Here is a 16,264-nt window from a genome sequence, read left to right as displayed (position 1 = left end):
CGTTTGTTTTGAGCAATGACACCATGAACATTGATTAATATTCATCGGTTACTGCATGTCGAACACTTTATAATTCTGACAGAGTTTTCACACACAAAACGAAAAAAACACTGCCTTTTCCAATCGGCAGCAAGATATCTTTTATGTGCACTTTCCCACACATAGGATAAAACTTAGGCTTACGACACGGCATTAGACACACACACACACACACACACACAGAGAGAGAGAGAGAGAGAGAGAGAGAGAGAGAGAGAGAGAGAGAGAGAGAGAGAGAGAGAGAGAGAGAGAGAGAGAGAGAGAGAGAGAGAGAGAGAGAGTAGGAGGGAGGGAGAGAGAGAGAGAGAGAGAGAGAGAGAGAGAGAGAGAGAGAGAGAGAGAGAGAGAGAGAGAGAGAGAGAGAGACAGAGACACACACACACAGATACACACAGACACATGCATACGCGCGCACACACAGATACACAGACATACACATACATCTTTGTCGGCTATGTTTTCTTGTTTGTGTGTGCATGCGTATGCATGTGTGTATGAATACATGTATGTGTGCGTACATGCGTGTGTGCATACGTGCGTGTGTGCGTGCGTGTTAAAGTGTATGTGGATGTGTGTGTGTGTGTGTGTGTGTGCGCGCGTGCGTACGTGTGTGCATGCGCGTGTGTGTGTGTAAGACGTTTTACTTGGGCTCCTCCACACCGACAATATAAAAAATTGTAAAAGGTTCTAGTGGTGTAGTTAAATAAAACAAGGCTATAACACTAATTTTACTTTCATTCGATTAGTCTATCGGAATCACAATGTATATATAGCCAGTCCAAAAATCCTGTTTCAAAATTATTTATTTCAAACATTTAATTTAATTTATTTAACGCTTGGAAAAATAATTGTTAGCTTATTGTTTACCGAAAATCGTGTAAACAAATGAACCATCGACAACAACAAGTATATTAACCGCCTACACACACGCGCGCGCACACACACGCACGCACGCACAGCGAGACGGGCATACGTCACACACCACACACACACACACACACACACACACACATGTGACATACACACTTACATCAACTTGTGCTTTGTGTCGTTTTCAGTATTTTGAGAAACTAATCGACATAACAAAATTATGAATGATTTGAACGGAATTAGAATCAAATGGAATTTATATAATACTTCTTTAATTCAGACCAAGGTATCGAACGCACTCCACTTTTAGCTCGATAGCGTGCCTGAATTTGATTGGTTGAATGGTTTGTGACGTGTGTAAATCAGGAAAGATGGCGGATACCGGCATGGCTGGTAAAACCGATATACGGTCAGCGATGTGGAATCCAGGAGGCTGGAAAAGCCTTTTGACATTTTTTATTCTTGCATTGGCATGGTTGGGAGGTTTCAGTGCTAGACTTTTTGCTGTCATTAGATTTGAAAGCATAATCCACGAGTTCGATCCTTGGTAAGCGCTTGACTTGCGTCGTCAATTTTATCATTTATGTGCACAATACTTGACCGTATTGATAAAAATTGATGCCTGTGTAATCAATTTCCGGTTTTAATAGAAACGGGATCGTTCAACAATTACCTAGCGCAATAGGGGGAGGGATATCATAGGATGCATTACGAATGGTTATGGGGACTCGGGAGGATGGGGTGGGGGTGGGGGTGGTAGAGGCTTTGTTGAAACGGAATCCGGGTCGTTTCGCCCTTATTCCTATTCGCCCCCGAGTCGTTTCGCCCTTATTCCCGTTCGCCCCGAGTCATTTCACCCTTAGAATGAGTCGTTTCGTCCTCCATTATGAGTCGTTTCGCCCCTATGTATTGGGGTGGTCCGAAACAAAATGTGGACAACTACAACAAATTTATTTTTCGTTAGATTTTACCCCACATTTTGTCCAGACAGAAATCTTGAAAAAAACAATGGCATGGATTCCTCATACTAGATGATAACCATGTCACTTGTATCGACTTCGCTGAGATCGCATAGGGCAAAAAGCATGTAATTTTGTGCCGGCTTCCATTTTGACTTTTTATAGAATATTCTACAAGAGGGGTGAAAGGATATGACTTAATCTAACAACCGTTGAATGTAGTTTGCAAAAAGGCGGTCTCTCCCCCCCCCCCCCCCCCCCCACACACACACACACACCAAAGCACTTTATAACTAATATGTCCTATCGACAATATCATTGTGTAGGCTAGTCTTTGTACTTATTAATATAAAATATATCAGGCCCGTAGGAACTGGGATGGTGTGAGGGGAGGGGTTCTTTAAACTATTGCACATAATAACATATACATATAAATGGTGTTTATGGTTGATAAAGGGTTACAAATTGATAATCTATATCTATTTGCAACTAGAGTCATGTAAACAAATTTATTCATCATTCACAAACATAAACATGAGGGCAAAACGACCCTGTTTAGAGGGCGAAACGACCCGGTATGGGGGCGAAATCGACATGGGACGATCGGGAATAAGGGCGAAACGACCTGATACCATTGAAAAGTTATGCAACACATTACTGTGATTACATTTTCAAAACAGTTGTCTGTTTTTATTTACCCTCATTTTGGCTCATTCCCTCCGTAGGGTGAGCAGACGTACAAAGTGTTGGTCTTTCTATGTCTGGAAACAGTTGCATCTCTGTCTGTCTCTGTCTCTGTGTCTGTCTCTCTCTCTCTCTCTCTCTCTCTCTCCTCTCTCTCTCTCTCTCTCTCTCTCTCTCTCTCTCTCTCTCTCTCTCTCTCTCTCTCTCTCTCTCTCTCTCTCTCTCTCTCTCTCTCTCTCTCTGTGTGTGTGTGTGTGTGTGACCGAGAAAGCCGGGGAAGGTTGTACCGACAAGCGTTACCTAATTTTAGAGGGGAAGTGGCCTTCGCATTACAAAACGTTACTTAATGATTGAATGTTCCTGTTATACATCGAGGAAATAATAATGCAATGGGTTTAGTGTGACGGACGAGGGCATAATAATGGATTTGGATTTGGTTTTTGCTTGTGTTTTCATTCATTCATTCATTCTCTCTCTCTGCATCACTCACTCCACCCTCTCTGTCTCTCTCTCTCTCTCTCCTTCTCTCTCTGTCTCTGTCTGTCTGTCTGTCTCTCTCTCCTCCTCCCCCTATCTATCTATCTATAGCTATCTATCTATAGCTGGTATTTAAAATGGGAGCAGGTCAACTCGCCCCCAACACAATTGGTCAACTCGCCCCCATACTGTTTAGTCAACTCGTATCATTACCATTTTCTTAATTAATATTTTAAGCAATAATGTGCATTAAATATTGTTGAATATGCACACCAGTCAGAGTACAAAATCCCCTGCACCACAGTGAGGTTACAGCACGCGCAGGGGAGATTATTATTTATACGATATTAGAGTAGTAAGTTAAGCAGGGTGCAAGCCATCCTTACAAAACGCAGAGACGTGCGTTAAAAATAGCAGTCTAATTGCAGGGTTCGATCTGGTGACTGAAAATACAGATGGGCAAGTCAGACCCCTGTCCCAGGTTGCCCGCCTGGCAACAAAAATATTTATTGACAGTCACAGTGGAATGACTGAATGTTCAGATTTATGTTCATCGTAGTAATGTGCGAAACCGTAACCGTGGAGATAGAGGGAAAAAACTTACTTTTGATTTTCCAAATTTGCCATTTTTAGACCAGCTCGTCCGAAATAGGGAAAAAAAGAAGTCAGTTGATACCAAAATCCACTTCTGTCAATAACCTACCGAATGACTTTTTTTTTTGCGTTTTGTGATGTTGATCTGCAAATTCGTTATGTACACGTTTTGAACGTCGCCTGGGGTCGTTTGCAATGCAAACTCGTCACCATTTTAACTTGGCAAAAACAAGGCAGAGTTGGGAAAACCCCGTTTGTCTATGAACATATTAATGCCTATTTTACCGCATCCACATGATGTTTTCTTATGCACGTATGTCTTCTGCAAAAGTCGTCTATATTTATTATTTCTTTGAACCCTTCATTTGTAACCGAACTTTATCATTCGTACCCATATGGTATTTCCAGTGAGTTTTTCAGTATTGGCTATTTTCGTTAATTTGCTAGACCAAAGAGAGATTTACTGTTAACACTGCGATCAGAATTTTTTTTTCTTTGTATCAAAATGAGATTTAAGATAAAAAGTTTGTTACAGTTAATCCGGATTAAAAACAAACACAATGACTTGTACATCATGATGTCGGCCGTTCTTACTAGTTTTGTATTATATGACATTACCAGAGTACTTCCGATATTGATCCATTTGATTCTTACTCAGCCGAGGTGTTCCGATTGAGTTTGTTTTGAACTGCGTTTTTTTGTTGTACATATATGGAAAAAAACAATTTTCACAAAATTTGATGGAAAGAATCTTGTGCTAGTGATAATATCTGTAGGGTTGGGTATTTTTATATTTACTAACCCGGCTGCCTAGTATTTGTGATTTTTTTAAATAGACCTACAAGCCTGGAATATGATGAATTTTATCAGCAGTCACAGTGGAATAACTAGATGTTAACTTTTAGACTATTGGATACATTTTTTACAAAAATCACGTTGAGTGGGTACAAGTTTATAATTTTATCTCGCCTACATGTATATTTACTTAAAGGAAACATGACACGAGACCATATTATAGCTCATTTTAAAAGAAAAATGATATAAAAATAATATACAAATAACTTTATAACAATAAAATACGTGTAGTCAACTTAAAATGAAGAAATTACGCTAATCAGTATCAAAGTACGATTTATGCATATTTCTTCGTGAGCGTTCGGAAAAAAAGGGAAGTGACGTCAGAGCCGCTGTACTCTTCCATTGTTGTTAACTGTTTATATATGGAGTAAGGGGCTTACGATCTTTTCAGTTCAACAGTGCCGTACTGCGCGGCCTTTGGGTGTAAAAATAAACAGTTTAAACGATCGGGATTGTCTTTTTATGGTTTTCACAAAAGGATGGTATCCGAAGAAAGAGACGCGTGTATTTTATCGCAAAAGAAAAGATGGGACACCAACACCGCATAGTACTTTGGTGTCGGCCCATTTTACAGCCCGGAGCCCGAACGTTACCCGGAGACAAAAACAGTACTCGGTTGCGAATGCCGAGATACATTGTACATATTTGGCACAAAGATACACCTCAGCATGATGTATTTTATATATGTTAAAACAAAAATGTAGAATTGTTTTTTGTGTGTTTTTTTTTTTTAAAAGAGAAGATTTTTCATGTTAGGGCTGTAGGCCTACATAACAAAATCTGTATTCACCGTCCGAAGAAGGAAACGTCAATAAGTAATTAAATATAGCATATACAAACATGGGATTTGGCATGATGATACATCTCAGTACGATGTATTTAAATATGTTTTTAAAAAAACGTGTAGAAAACAATAATAATTTTAAATAATGTTTTTAATCTTCGGGCGGAATACGTCACAAAAACGTTCCCTCATCGCCCGAAGCCCCAAAAGCAACACGAAGTTCATACAAAATAACCATTACTGTCGGTGTCGAAATAACTATTATGTTTCATCCACGGGCTGACTTGAGAATCGGAGTGTTGTTTTTAGTTAATTGGTCCTTTCTTTTCCGTGGCCTAGCACCATGTGATTCCTGATTGGCAGGTGTATATTGCAGGGTCAAAACGCCAGGTAAGTGATTACCACGGTCTAGACATACGTACAAAATACGTGCCAGTTTTTTAAGATCACAGGGTATTGTGGCGTAACCCTGTCGCGACTATAGTACAATGTTAATGAACATTATCAGCCCGCCCTGCTTCATTACTGTAAATAATGCTGTAAAAACCCTTGATTAAGTAGACTTTCCCATTTAAAATTACAAAACTGACCAATTACGTAGTACCAAAGAAAAGAAAATTATCACTTGGGTATCGTGAGTGGTCCGTTTTTACTCTAACGCACCCTACCAATAGGCCCTAATAATATGCTACTTTTTTTATGAGAGAAAAATACTATAACCCCATTTCGTTCTATTGATGCAAATAGGAAATTATTTAGTTTAAAAGTTGATTATACTCTCAAGTCATTTATGTTGTTTTACAAGCCAGGTTAATGAAAGTGAAGCGCCTTGTCGTTAAATTAGACAGCGTTTGTTTACACTGTGCATACAGATTTTGATACATTATGTACAGGCCCTCCCGCCATAAAAAATGCGATATTTAAAAAAAAAAAAAAAAAAAAAATGTTTTGTCCTACATTTATGATTTTTTACATATTTAAATACATCATATCGAGGTGTTATCTTTATGCTAAATATGAACATATACAACCTCGGCATTAGCATCCGAGTTTTGGTTTTGTCTCCGGGTTACTTTTCGGGCTCCGGGCTGTAAATTGTCGACCGGTTGGTCTGGCAACCATCAGTTTCTCCACCCTCTGACTCGCTATCCGTTTTTTTTCTTCAGTATCACTGTTGTAAGTAAATGTGTGTCTTTCTTCATTTACTAACAGCTCATATTGATACGGCAAAACGTTTTGCGAACGAACACTCATTGTTTTGGTAAGCTGTGCAAGTCTTAGATTCTTTATGAGTGGTACGGACTAATGCTTTTAAGTGTAAGGCTTCAGATCAAGCGACGCGTCTCTGACGTCACGGACCTCGTGACTGCCCTGCTCATTAAAGATCGGCAATTTCCGCTAAGAGCTATCTGGTGGTTCTTTTATGGAGATATTTTAAGTAATTAATTTTTTATAAAATTTTTTTTTAGGTGATTCAATTTATAATTAATTGTACATGGTTGGTGCCAAATATGGTTTACGTGACATGTTTCCTTTAAATGTTTTATAAATACGTAAAATAAAGTTCATATTTGTAAATTATAATGCATAGATTGTAGACTCCAAAATAATATAACAAGGACAAAAATAGACAGTCAATGCACTGTTCTCACTGGTTGACGACTCAAGGAGGGCAGCCGCGTGACACCCCACCCTTCAAAAAAACCCAACGCCAACCGAAAAGCAAAAAAAAAAATAAAGAGAAAAATTGGACCTTACCTTATATTGTTGTGTCTTGGTAGACTTTGTGGAAAAACCTACCCTCTTATTTTGCCTCAAAGTATCTGATATAAAAACGTTGGTATGATGTACATGTACAAGCTGACTCATCTTTTATGTACAGTCAGTTCAACCAGACATATTGTCACAGTGCTGTACAAAGCGAGTAAAATACTCGCCATGGCGACTAAAGACATTCCCTGGTGTCTGAAAAATAAAATCACATTCGCCAGTTGGCAACTGTCCAATAATTTTATTTTAATCTGTAAACAAAACTAGACATTGGAAAACAGTGGATCACTAGCAATTTATCTTCCATAAAACATGTTTTCTATCCGTAACTTGTTTGCAAAATAAAAGTTTGAGACATGTTAATCAGACGGTTACTAGTCATTTCGTACCAAAGTCATTTTGTACCATAGTTTATGGTCATTTCGTACCATAGTCGTTTCGTACCATAGTGCTTTGGTCATTTCGTACCACAGTCATTTCATACCATAGCCATTTCATACCTACTTTTTACCATCTCGTACCATAATTTGTTATTTCGTACCATAGTGGTTTCATAGTCTGTATCTTATTTTTGACATGGTATGCCACTTCTTATTTTTATTGTTGACGAATAAACATTGACGTGTAAACACACCTTGTAAAGTGAGCATAGGTTTAAATGAACATATGTATATTTCCACTGATGATCATTTCATATGATACGAGAGAGACCCCCCCCCCACACACACACACACACACCCTTCCCCATCATATATAGGCTAACCTCCTTAGCCCTGAGATAAGCTTGTCTTAGAAGATCTTGATATGTTATTCTAACACAAAGTGCTTGTCGGTAATTAATATAATGATGAACGGAAACGTTTGAAGATAAAAGTAATAAAAGTCCTTTTCTTCTTATTTGTTTGTTTGTTACTTTCTTTCTTAAGGGTGGGGCTTCAATATAGCTGCATTAGCCTAATGTTTATTTTTTTAATCAGTAATTCGACATTTTACTATCTATCAGTCAACTAAGCTGCACAATGATTGAGGTTCGAAATGACCAAGGTATGAAATGACCAAACAAACATGGTACGAAATAACCATGGTACTAAAATGACCAAATAACTATGGTACGAAATGACTTGGGTACGAAATGGTAAAATTGGGTACGAAATGACTATGGTACGAATTGACTGATTACCAATCAGACTATGAATAACGATTTTCCAGTATTCAAGAGTAAACACAGTGACGTTAAGTGGGAGGTACATTTGTAATACTTCGTTATGATGTTATGTCCCTTAACTTGAATATCAAGTGCTTGGAAATAATTTGGCCCCAGTTCAGTTTTGGACCAAGTCGGTCCTGTCCCATTTAGAGCCAGGTTTTATTTATGTATTAAAATGACATTGTTGAGCCACTGTATGTCTTTACTTGTCTGTTTGAAACTCAAATGTTAATTATTTTAAATGTCGACTTGTATATCTGTTATGCTGTGCTCCAATCGTCTCGTGCTGGAGATGTTGTCATCGTGGAGGGACCCGTTATCACGATAAGCCTTATCGTGATAACGGGTCCCTCCACGATGACGACATCTCCAGTCGTGGATGTTGTTTTAATCACATCGGAAGTCATGTTCACTAGTGGAGGATGAAAACATGTTTCTATTTTCATGACTTGACTTCAGACGACTTTAAAGACACAACTATTTACAAAATAGCATTTATGGATTTACAAGGCAGTATGTGACGAAAATAAATATTATTTAAACCAAAAGTAAGGTAGCCGATTGGTAACTACTAGTAACACGTTGAAGCCTGGTAGATATTATCACAATGCTTTTATTTAACTTTTAATGAGTACTGCAATTTAAATGCATATTTTAGCAGTGCCATTAAAGTAGTAATTCGCTTAAATTCGTTTAATACAATTATTGGTTACGGAATTTGATAATGATAGTTAATAGTTGTTCACTGTTTTAGTGGAACCGGACACAAACTAACTTATAAATTTTTACTAATTAACAACTAGGAATTACCCCTTCACGAGTTCATTCGAATGCGGTCCTAATAACAATTACAGCATTAGTAGCGTGCCGTAAAATGGCAGATGAATCGATTTAATGATAAGTATATATTAACTGGCTACTAAATATAAGTGGCTGGCGACTAAAATATTTTACTTTACTGGCCAGGGAAGAGTAAATTTTAACTTGCTTTGTAGAGCACTGCCATGTTGTCAGTCTGACATTCACATGCATTCATGTTACTGAACCAGTCAAAGTTTTAATATTATTTAAAATAAATTTCAAGATATCTGAAAAATAATAAAGATTTGTTTTTAAGTGATCCCCAAATGTGGGATCTAACATTTTTCTATTCATGTTATTTCCATCTTCATCGAATGAATCGATCACATTGATATCGCCAGCTGATAAAAAGTATTGGCACCCAAGATAAAATGTTTTTTATAAGTGGTTATACCCCCCCCCCCCCCCCCCCCCCCCCGCCACCAAAATGAAAAATTTCTAATATTTTATAAATAATTGCTGAAGTAAACAAATGACAGTAAGTAAAAATCATCAGTTACAACCAATTAAATCTGCAGTTGAGGACGAAATATCAGACGATAGTGGAAACAAAAGACATAATGAACGTTCTGATCACGTAACAAATTTGGCCCCTAATAAGTGGGTTTTTTAGTCGGAGATTGCTAAAACAATAAAAATAAAATGTTTTTATTGCTCAAATAAAATGTAACAAATTCTGGTAAAATAAAATACATATTCAGGGCTCGAAACGGCCTGTGGCCAAGTCGCCAAATGCGACCAATGTCCCGTTTGGGCAACTTATTTATTAAAAAATAATAATGTTAGTCGCCCAAATAATATCTTCTTTAGAGCTATAACACATGAGCCACTATTAATATTTGTATTGCATAGATATTTATTCCACATTAAAATCTTGCTCATGGTTCACTTACCTTAATTTGCCAACATCCATTATAATTTTTTAGGCCATCATATGTTTTGGCGAGTTTCGAGCCCTGTATATTGTGTGTATTAAACATACAAATTAGGATACTGGTATGGGACACATTGTAGACGCTGTTAAAAATGGTGACTAACTATTAGAGCCTGTTTTGGAAAAATGTTTGATAAAAATAATAAAATGATAAAATCCTTTGTGAAGATTGCTGCTTGAATTTGAAGTACATTTACCTGACCACAGAGATAAGACATCATATTTAAAAAACATAATATTTTCAAAGGTACATGTACCACTGTGCTAAGTGACACATTCTGGGAGAATGGCCCATGTACGGATTTTACTGGTTACCATAAATATCGTCAACGTTCCTAACTGTCTTAACTCTTATGCTTCCAGCTCCATTCACTTTGTTTTCTCGTGCACGGTTCGCGTAATTAATATCCGATTTGATTTTGTCTGCTTGTCGATCATTTCAATTTTGTGAGGTTTTTCTTCACAGTTCTAGGACATTTTCATTAACAATAAAGTTCAAACAAGTAAGTTGTAAAGACAAAAGGTTTTTTACAAAACCCTGAAACCATTAATTTTACTAAGCCATTTTTTTTTATTCCTTAAAATTACCAATATCAGGTCCACATGAGTCACTCATAGAAATTGACTTAAAATGGAGGAAGATGAATTAACATTCTGTGCATGTCACATGACCTCCCACATGACAAAGCATTTAATTTTTGTGATTTTTAAGACTCCTGTTGTTAGCATTCATTTTCAGTTATTATATTCGATCTGCAAAAGGTATGCTACATTTTTGTGTCTCTACTGTAATAAATAGAATATTCATAATCGATTCATAACAATTGTAAATAATTTTGAGTGTATAAATATGTTGATTAAAAATCAATTAATGATATTTTACAAACTATTCACTAGTATGAATGTAACACCTATCAGTATTGCCATCAAGTGTTAGTGATGGGTGTTGGTAAAACGGGGACCGGACCAGAACGCTTGACAAATTAAATTTTCCTTTAAAAAAAATATTGGTGTTCATCAACTGTGCATAGTTAAGAAACATATTTTTGTTCATGTAGTGGCCTTAAAAATGGAAAATGACAAACCACACATGCACGGTACAATACTTTTTGCAAATGCATGCGTCTGAACGCAGTTAGAAACGTCACACACTTTTCTGTTTACTGGAGGGTGTTTCACTTTTATTTACTAGTTTTAATGCATTTGTTTTACGTACCAGCCTCAGCGGCGTCGTGGCAGGCCATCAGTCTACAGGCTGGTAGGTACTGGGTTCAGATCCCAGTCGAGGCATGGAATTTTTAATCCAGATACCGACTCCAAACCCTGAGTGAGTGCTCCATAACTGGTTCAACAAAGGCCATGGTTTGTGCTATCCTGTCTGTGGGAAGCGCAAATAAAAGTTCCATTGCTGCCTGTTGTAAAATAGTAGCCTATGTGGCGACAGCGGGTTTCTTCTAAAAAAATCTGTGTGGTCCTTAACCATATGTCTGACGCCATATAACCGTAAATAAAATGTGTTGAGTGCGTCGTTAAATAAAACACTTCTTTCTTTTCTTTTTTTGCATTGTTGATTTTTTATGTTAACTGATTGCAATCTATTTTGTTTCACATATCGTAGCTGAAAAATGTAGAATGGTATTTCCGTAAATATCGTATTCGTGTTTTTGTCATTAGGTGAACACAGTTTGGGACGTCGATGGTACATAATATACATGAAGGCGGGACGTAGCCCAGTGGTAAAGCACTCGCTTGATGTGCGGTCGGTCTGGGATCGATCTCCATCGGTGGGCCCATTGGTCTATTTCTCGTTCCCGTCAGTGCACAACGACTGGTACATCAAAGGCAGTGGTATGTGCTATTCTGTCTGTGGGATGGTGTATATAAATGATCCCCTGCTACTAATGAAAAAAACATAGAAGCTTTCCTCACTAAGACTATTGTCAAAATTACCAAATGTTAGACATCCAATAGCTGATGATTAATAAATCAATGTGCTCTAGTGGTGGTGTTAAACAACACAAACTTCTTCATACATGGACATATATAATGAAACTGTTCTCGCTGGGTGAAAATTAAAGGAGGGCAGCCGCGCGGGACACCACACCCTTCAAAAAAACAAAGCAAAAAAACGAAAAGCAAAAAAAAAAAAGATAATGTGTAAAAAATGTATGATTTGCGTGAAACTTCCATTTGAAATGTCAGATGAAGTGGTTCTCTGCTGCATTGTAATACTGACAATGTACTTGGTGATTGATTGTTTTACGACTGGTACATCAAAGGCCGTGGTATGTGCTATTCTGTTTGGGGGATGGTGCTTCTAATGAAAAAAACACATAGCAGGTTTCATCTAAGACTTAATATGTCAAAATTACCAAATGTTAGACATCCAATAGCCGATGATTAATGAATCAATGTGCTCTAGTGGTGTTGTTAAACAAAACAAACTTCTTCATACATGGACATATATACTCTTCAAAAGAAGAAACGCAAAACCACATTGTCGTAACATTTGGAGAATTGATTTAATTATTGAATGGTGAGTCCGATAATTACCAAATGTTGCAGGATTGTTCACAATTCACTCTAGTCCATTGTGAGTAAGTGATAGGACACACCACCAAGGTCAAGGTCATCTGGAGTCAATACCGGGTGTGGCCTCCGCGTGTGTTGACAACTGCCTGGCACCACCTGCCCATTGAAGCAACCAGAGTACGGATGACATCCCGGGGGATGGTGGCCATCTCGGCCTGCAAGGCTGCTGCCAGCTCGGGCAGGGTCTGGGGCTGTGGTTGTCGCTGTCGGAGGCGTCGGTCCAACTCGTCCCATAGATGCTCAATTGGGTTCAAATCCGGTGATATCGATGGCCAAGGAAGGACATTAATGTTGTTGTTCTGTAGGAAAGCCGTTGTGAGACGTGCTGTGTGAGGCCTGGCGTTGGCCATAACTGGAACGATGTGTGGCCGGAGGATCTGGTCAATGTAGCCCTGTGCATTCAGGTTGCCCTGCACGTGGACCAGGTCAGTTCTGCCAGTGTGTGAGATGGCTGCCCACACCATGACACTACCCCCGCCGAATCTGTCCACTTCCTGCACGCAGTTTGCCGCATAACGTTCACCACGACGCCTATACACGCGACATCTTCCATCATGACGTCGGAGCAGAAATCGGGACTCGTCACTGAACCACACCTGTCTCCATCGCAGTTGAGGCCATTGTCGATGAATCTGGCACCACTGCAGTCGGAGTCGACGGTGTTGTGGTGTTAAGATGACACCTCGAACTGGACGTCTGGCACGAATTCCTACCTCACGTAGGCGGTTCCGTACGGTCTGGTCGGATATCCTGCGCAAACCTGGTATTGCTGCGGCTGTGGAGGTGGCAGTAGTCAATCGTTCCCGAAGGTGGCGTACCCGGATGTAGCGGTCCTGCCCGGGGGTAGTGACCCGTGGTCGACCGGATCTAGGGAGGTCACGTGTTGATCCATGTTGCTGGTAACGGTCCCACAGTCTGGAGATGGTGCTTGGGGACACATGGAATGCCCTGGCAACGGCCGTTCTGGATTCGCCTGCGTCTAGTCGGCCGATGGCATTGTTTCTCTGCGGTTCACTGAGACGTGGCATGTCCTGGATTGTCAACTGTCGGCCAGATACAGAGGCCAGGCAAGCGAACACCCTGCACTTTTATACTGTCGGTGTTCATGTTGCACGTGCAGACAACGCACGTGCAGTGGTGACGTGGTTTGCACGTGGCTGCGTTTTTGCGAATATTCACATTTTGGAACTTTATTGTACAGTAGCTGCGTTTTATTGAATGTAACCGTGGGAATGTGTTTGGGACATGCAATGACCTTATATTCACAAAGCATGAACCGGTAGGAAACATAAAATCGGAGTTATAACCCATTTGTACCCTTTTGCGTTTCTTTTTTTGAAGAGTATATAATGACAGTGTCCTCACTGGGTGAAAATTAAAGGAGGGCAGCCGCATGGGACACCACACCCTTAAAAAAAAAAACGAAACGCAGAAAGAAAGAAAATGTGTGTAACCTAATCAGTTGTGTGAAACTTCCATTTGAAATGTTAGATGGAGTGGTTTTCTGCTACATTGTAATACTGACAGTGCACATGGACTTGATGATTGATTGTTTTACCCATGGGAGCATACTTGTATGTAACGTCATTGTGCAGTGTTTTATTAATAGAAACTTGGGCTATTTTCCATAGTTTTAACATCAGTGTTGCTAACACCTGACATTTGACTGCTTATTTATCAATTTATGCTCTGTGAAATTAAGAAAAAATAAAAGACAACAAATGATAAATTTAGTGAATTCAGTGTGCAGTGTTTTATTAACAGAAACTTGGGCTATTGTCCTTAGTTTTAATATCATTGTTGCTAACACCTGAAATTGACTGCTTATTTATTAATTTATGCTCTGCGAAACTTTTTTATTAAAGGAGCTCAATCACGGATTTAGTGGTCCTTGTTTCTCTAAATATGCATTATAAATGGAAATTACATTCATTTGGAATACCAAACCTAGTTACTGTATGTGTAGTAGTAGTAATAATAAATGTGTATTATTATTATTATTATTATTACATGTATTATAATGTTGGTAAAATCACATCGCGGTGGGGTGGGGTGGGGTGGGGGTGGTTGTTACAGAAACATTACATAAATTTAGAGGGGGACCCGGGAGTCTATACAAATAGCCTATACAAAATTTATTTTGAGTTTTATTGGCCCTTGCAATTTTGAGCATTTGAAATGTGACTAATTACAGCAAAATAACCTTTTAGTCATATTTATTTACGGTAAAATGAACTTTTTTACAAAATTTACGTAAGCAGCCTCAAAATTGCAATCAGTGAAAAATTATTAAGTTCAAGCCCTGTTGTTAGTTTCTCTTTCAGTTGATCTACCTCAGCAGCTAATAATTTGTAATTTTTATTTATTTCTTTATTTATTCATCATCATTATTATTGTTATTATTATTATTATTATTATTTATTTATTATAATTAATTTTTTGTTAGTACTGTAGGGACAATATAACGCTATTCATATATCTATGAAAAACGTACAGTGCACAAAATGGTCCGCTAAATTCATATACTTCCCCACCCCGTCCCCTGTTCAGAAAATTCACTGTTCGTACAGTACTTAGTATGTATTCCTCCTGTTCCAGATGGTTCGGTAATATGGATCAATCAAATACATGTACTTATTTACCGCCTATATACATTTTTGCTGTGAATATAGCCAGCCCTCGTTAGTGGAGGCTATAGACACAGCCTTCGTATATATAGTCACATTGTATATAAACACTGTCTAGTTCAGAATGTTCTTTAAAAATGTAACTATTCCTATCCCAAGTCAGCTGTTATGGCATATTTTGTATAATAATAAATTTTACAAGGTGAAAAATGACTGTGTTTGTGATCCAGATGTTTAGAGTTTTTCGCGTACGACTAACGATAAATTTACCTATAGATGCAAAGTCGGGATTGTCGACGTTTAACATGCTTAGAACTGTTACTAAAATAAATTAATGTATAAGCTTAATACCATTCAGTACATGCTTTTATTAATTTTTAATAGCTTATTTTCATTTTTTTTCGTTTTTTTTCTATTTACCCTACGTTGCAGAAGACGGTCAAGCATTCTCGTTACACGAGTTTGGTAAATCGTTTTGGCACTGCGGTTATTCGGGAAATGCCCGTCACATGACTCAAAATAATATGTCACACCTCTGCTCTCCAAATAGCCGTTATTTTTCTCAGAATTATGGACCGTACCCATAATTCAATTATTTTATAAAATAGCAATAATAAGTGTGATATGGTGGTTATGTAGATGGTTCAATAAAGTACTTTTAGGTACAAATCAAATGTATATATTGTCATATAATATTTTGTTGGGTCAGTAATTAGGTCAACCATCCGTGACAGAGCGCGTTTATAATAGAAACTTTGGCTATTGTCCATAGTTTTAATATCATTGTTGCTAACACCAGACATTTGACTGCTTATTTATCCAATTTATGCTCTGTGAAGTTTAAAAAAATAAATAAAAGGCAACAAATTATTAATTCAGTGAATTCAGACATCTATAATCCACAACTGGTGTAACAAAGGCTGTGGTAAGTACTATCCTGTCTGTGGGATGGTGCATATTTATAAAAGATCCCTTGCTGCTAATCAAAAAGAGTAGTTCATGAAGTGG

General features: G+C 38.1%; 1 protein-coding gene across 1 annotated transcript in view; it reads left to right on the top strand.

The window, feature by feature from the left end:
- Positions 1–1,280: 1,280 nt before the first annotated feature.
- Positions 1,281–16,264, top strand: part of LOC121385006 (dolichyl-diphosphooligosaccharide--protein glycosyltransferase subunit STT3B-like) — a 49,584-nt gene continuing 34,600 nt past the window's right edge. Inside the window, exon 1 of the mRNA XM_041515530.1 lies at positions 1,281–1,456. Within this exon, the coding sequence (XP_041371464.1) occupies positions 1,281–1,456 (176 nt within the window). The remainder of the gene's footprint in view (positions 1,457–16,264) is intronic.

This window comes from Gigantopelta aegis, chromosome 11 (assembly GCF_016097555.1).
Source record: "Gigantopelta aegis isolate Gae_Host chromosome 11, Gae_host_genome, whole genome shotgun sequence".
NCBI classification, from domain to species: Eukaryota; Metazoa; Mollusca; class Gastropoda; order Neomphalida; family Peltospiridae; genus Gigantopelta; species Gigantopelta aegis.
The sequence above is the reverse complement of the archived record's forward strand: the minus strand, read 5'-3'. Positions and strand labels throughout refer to the sequence as shown.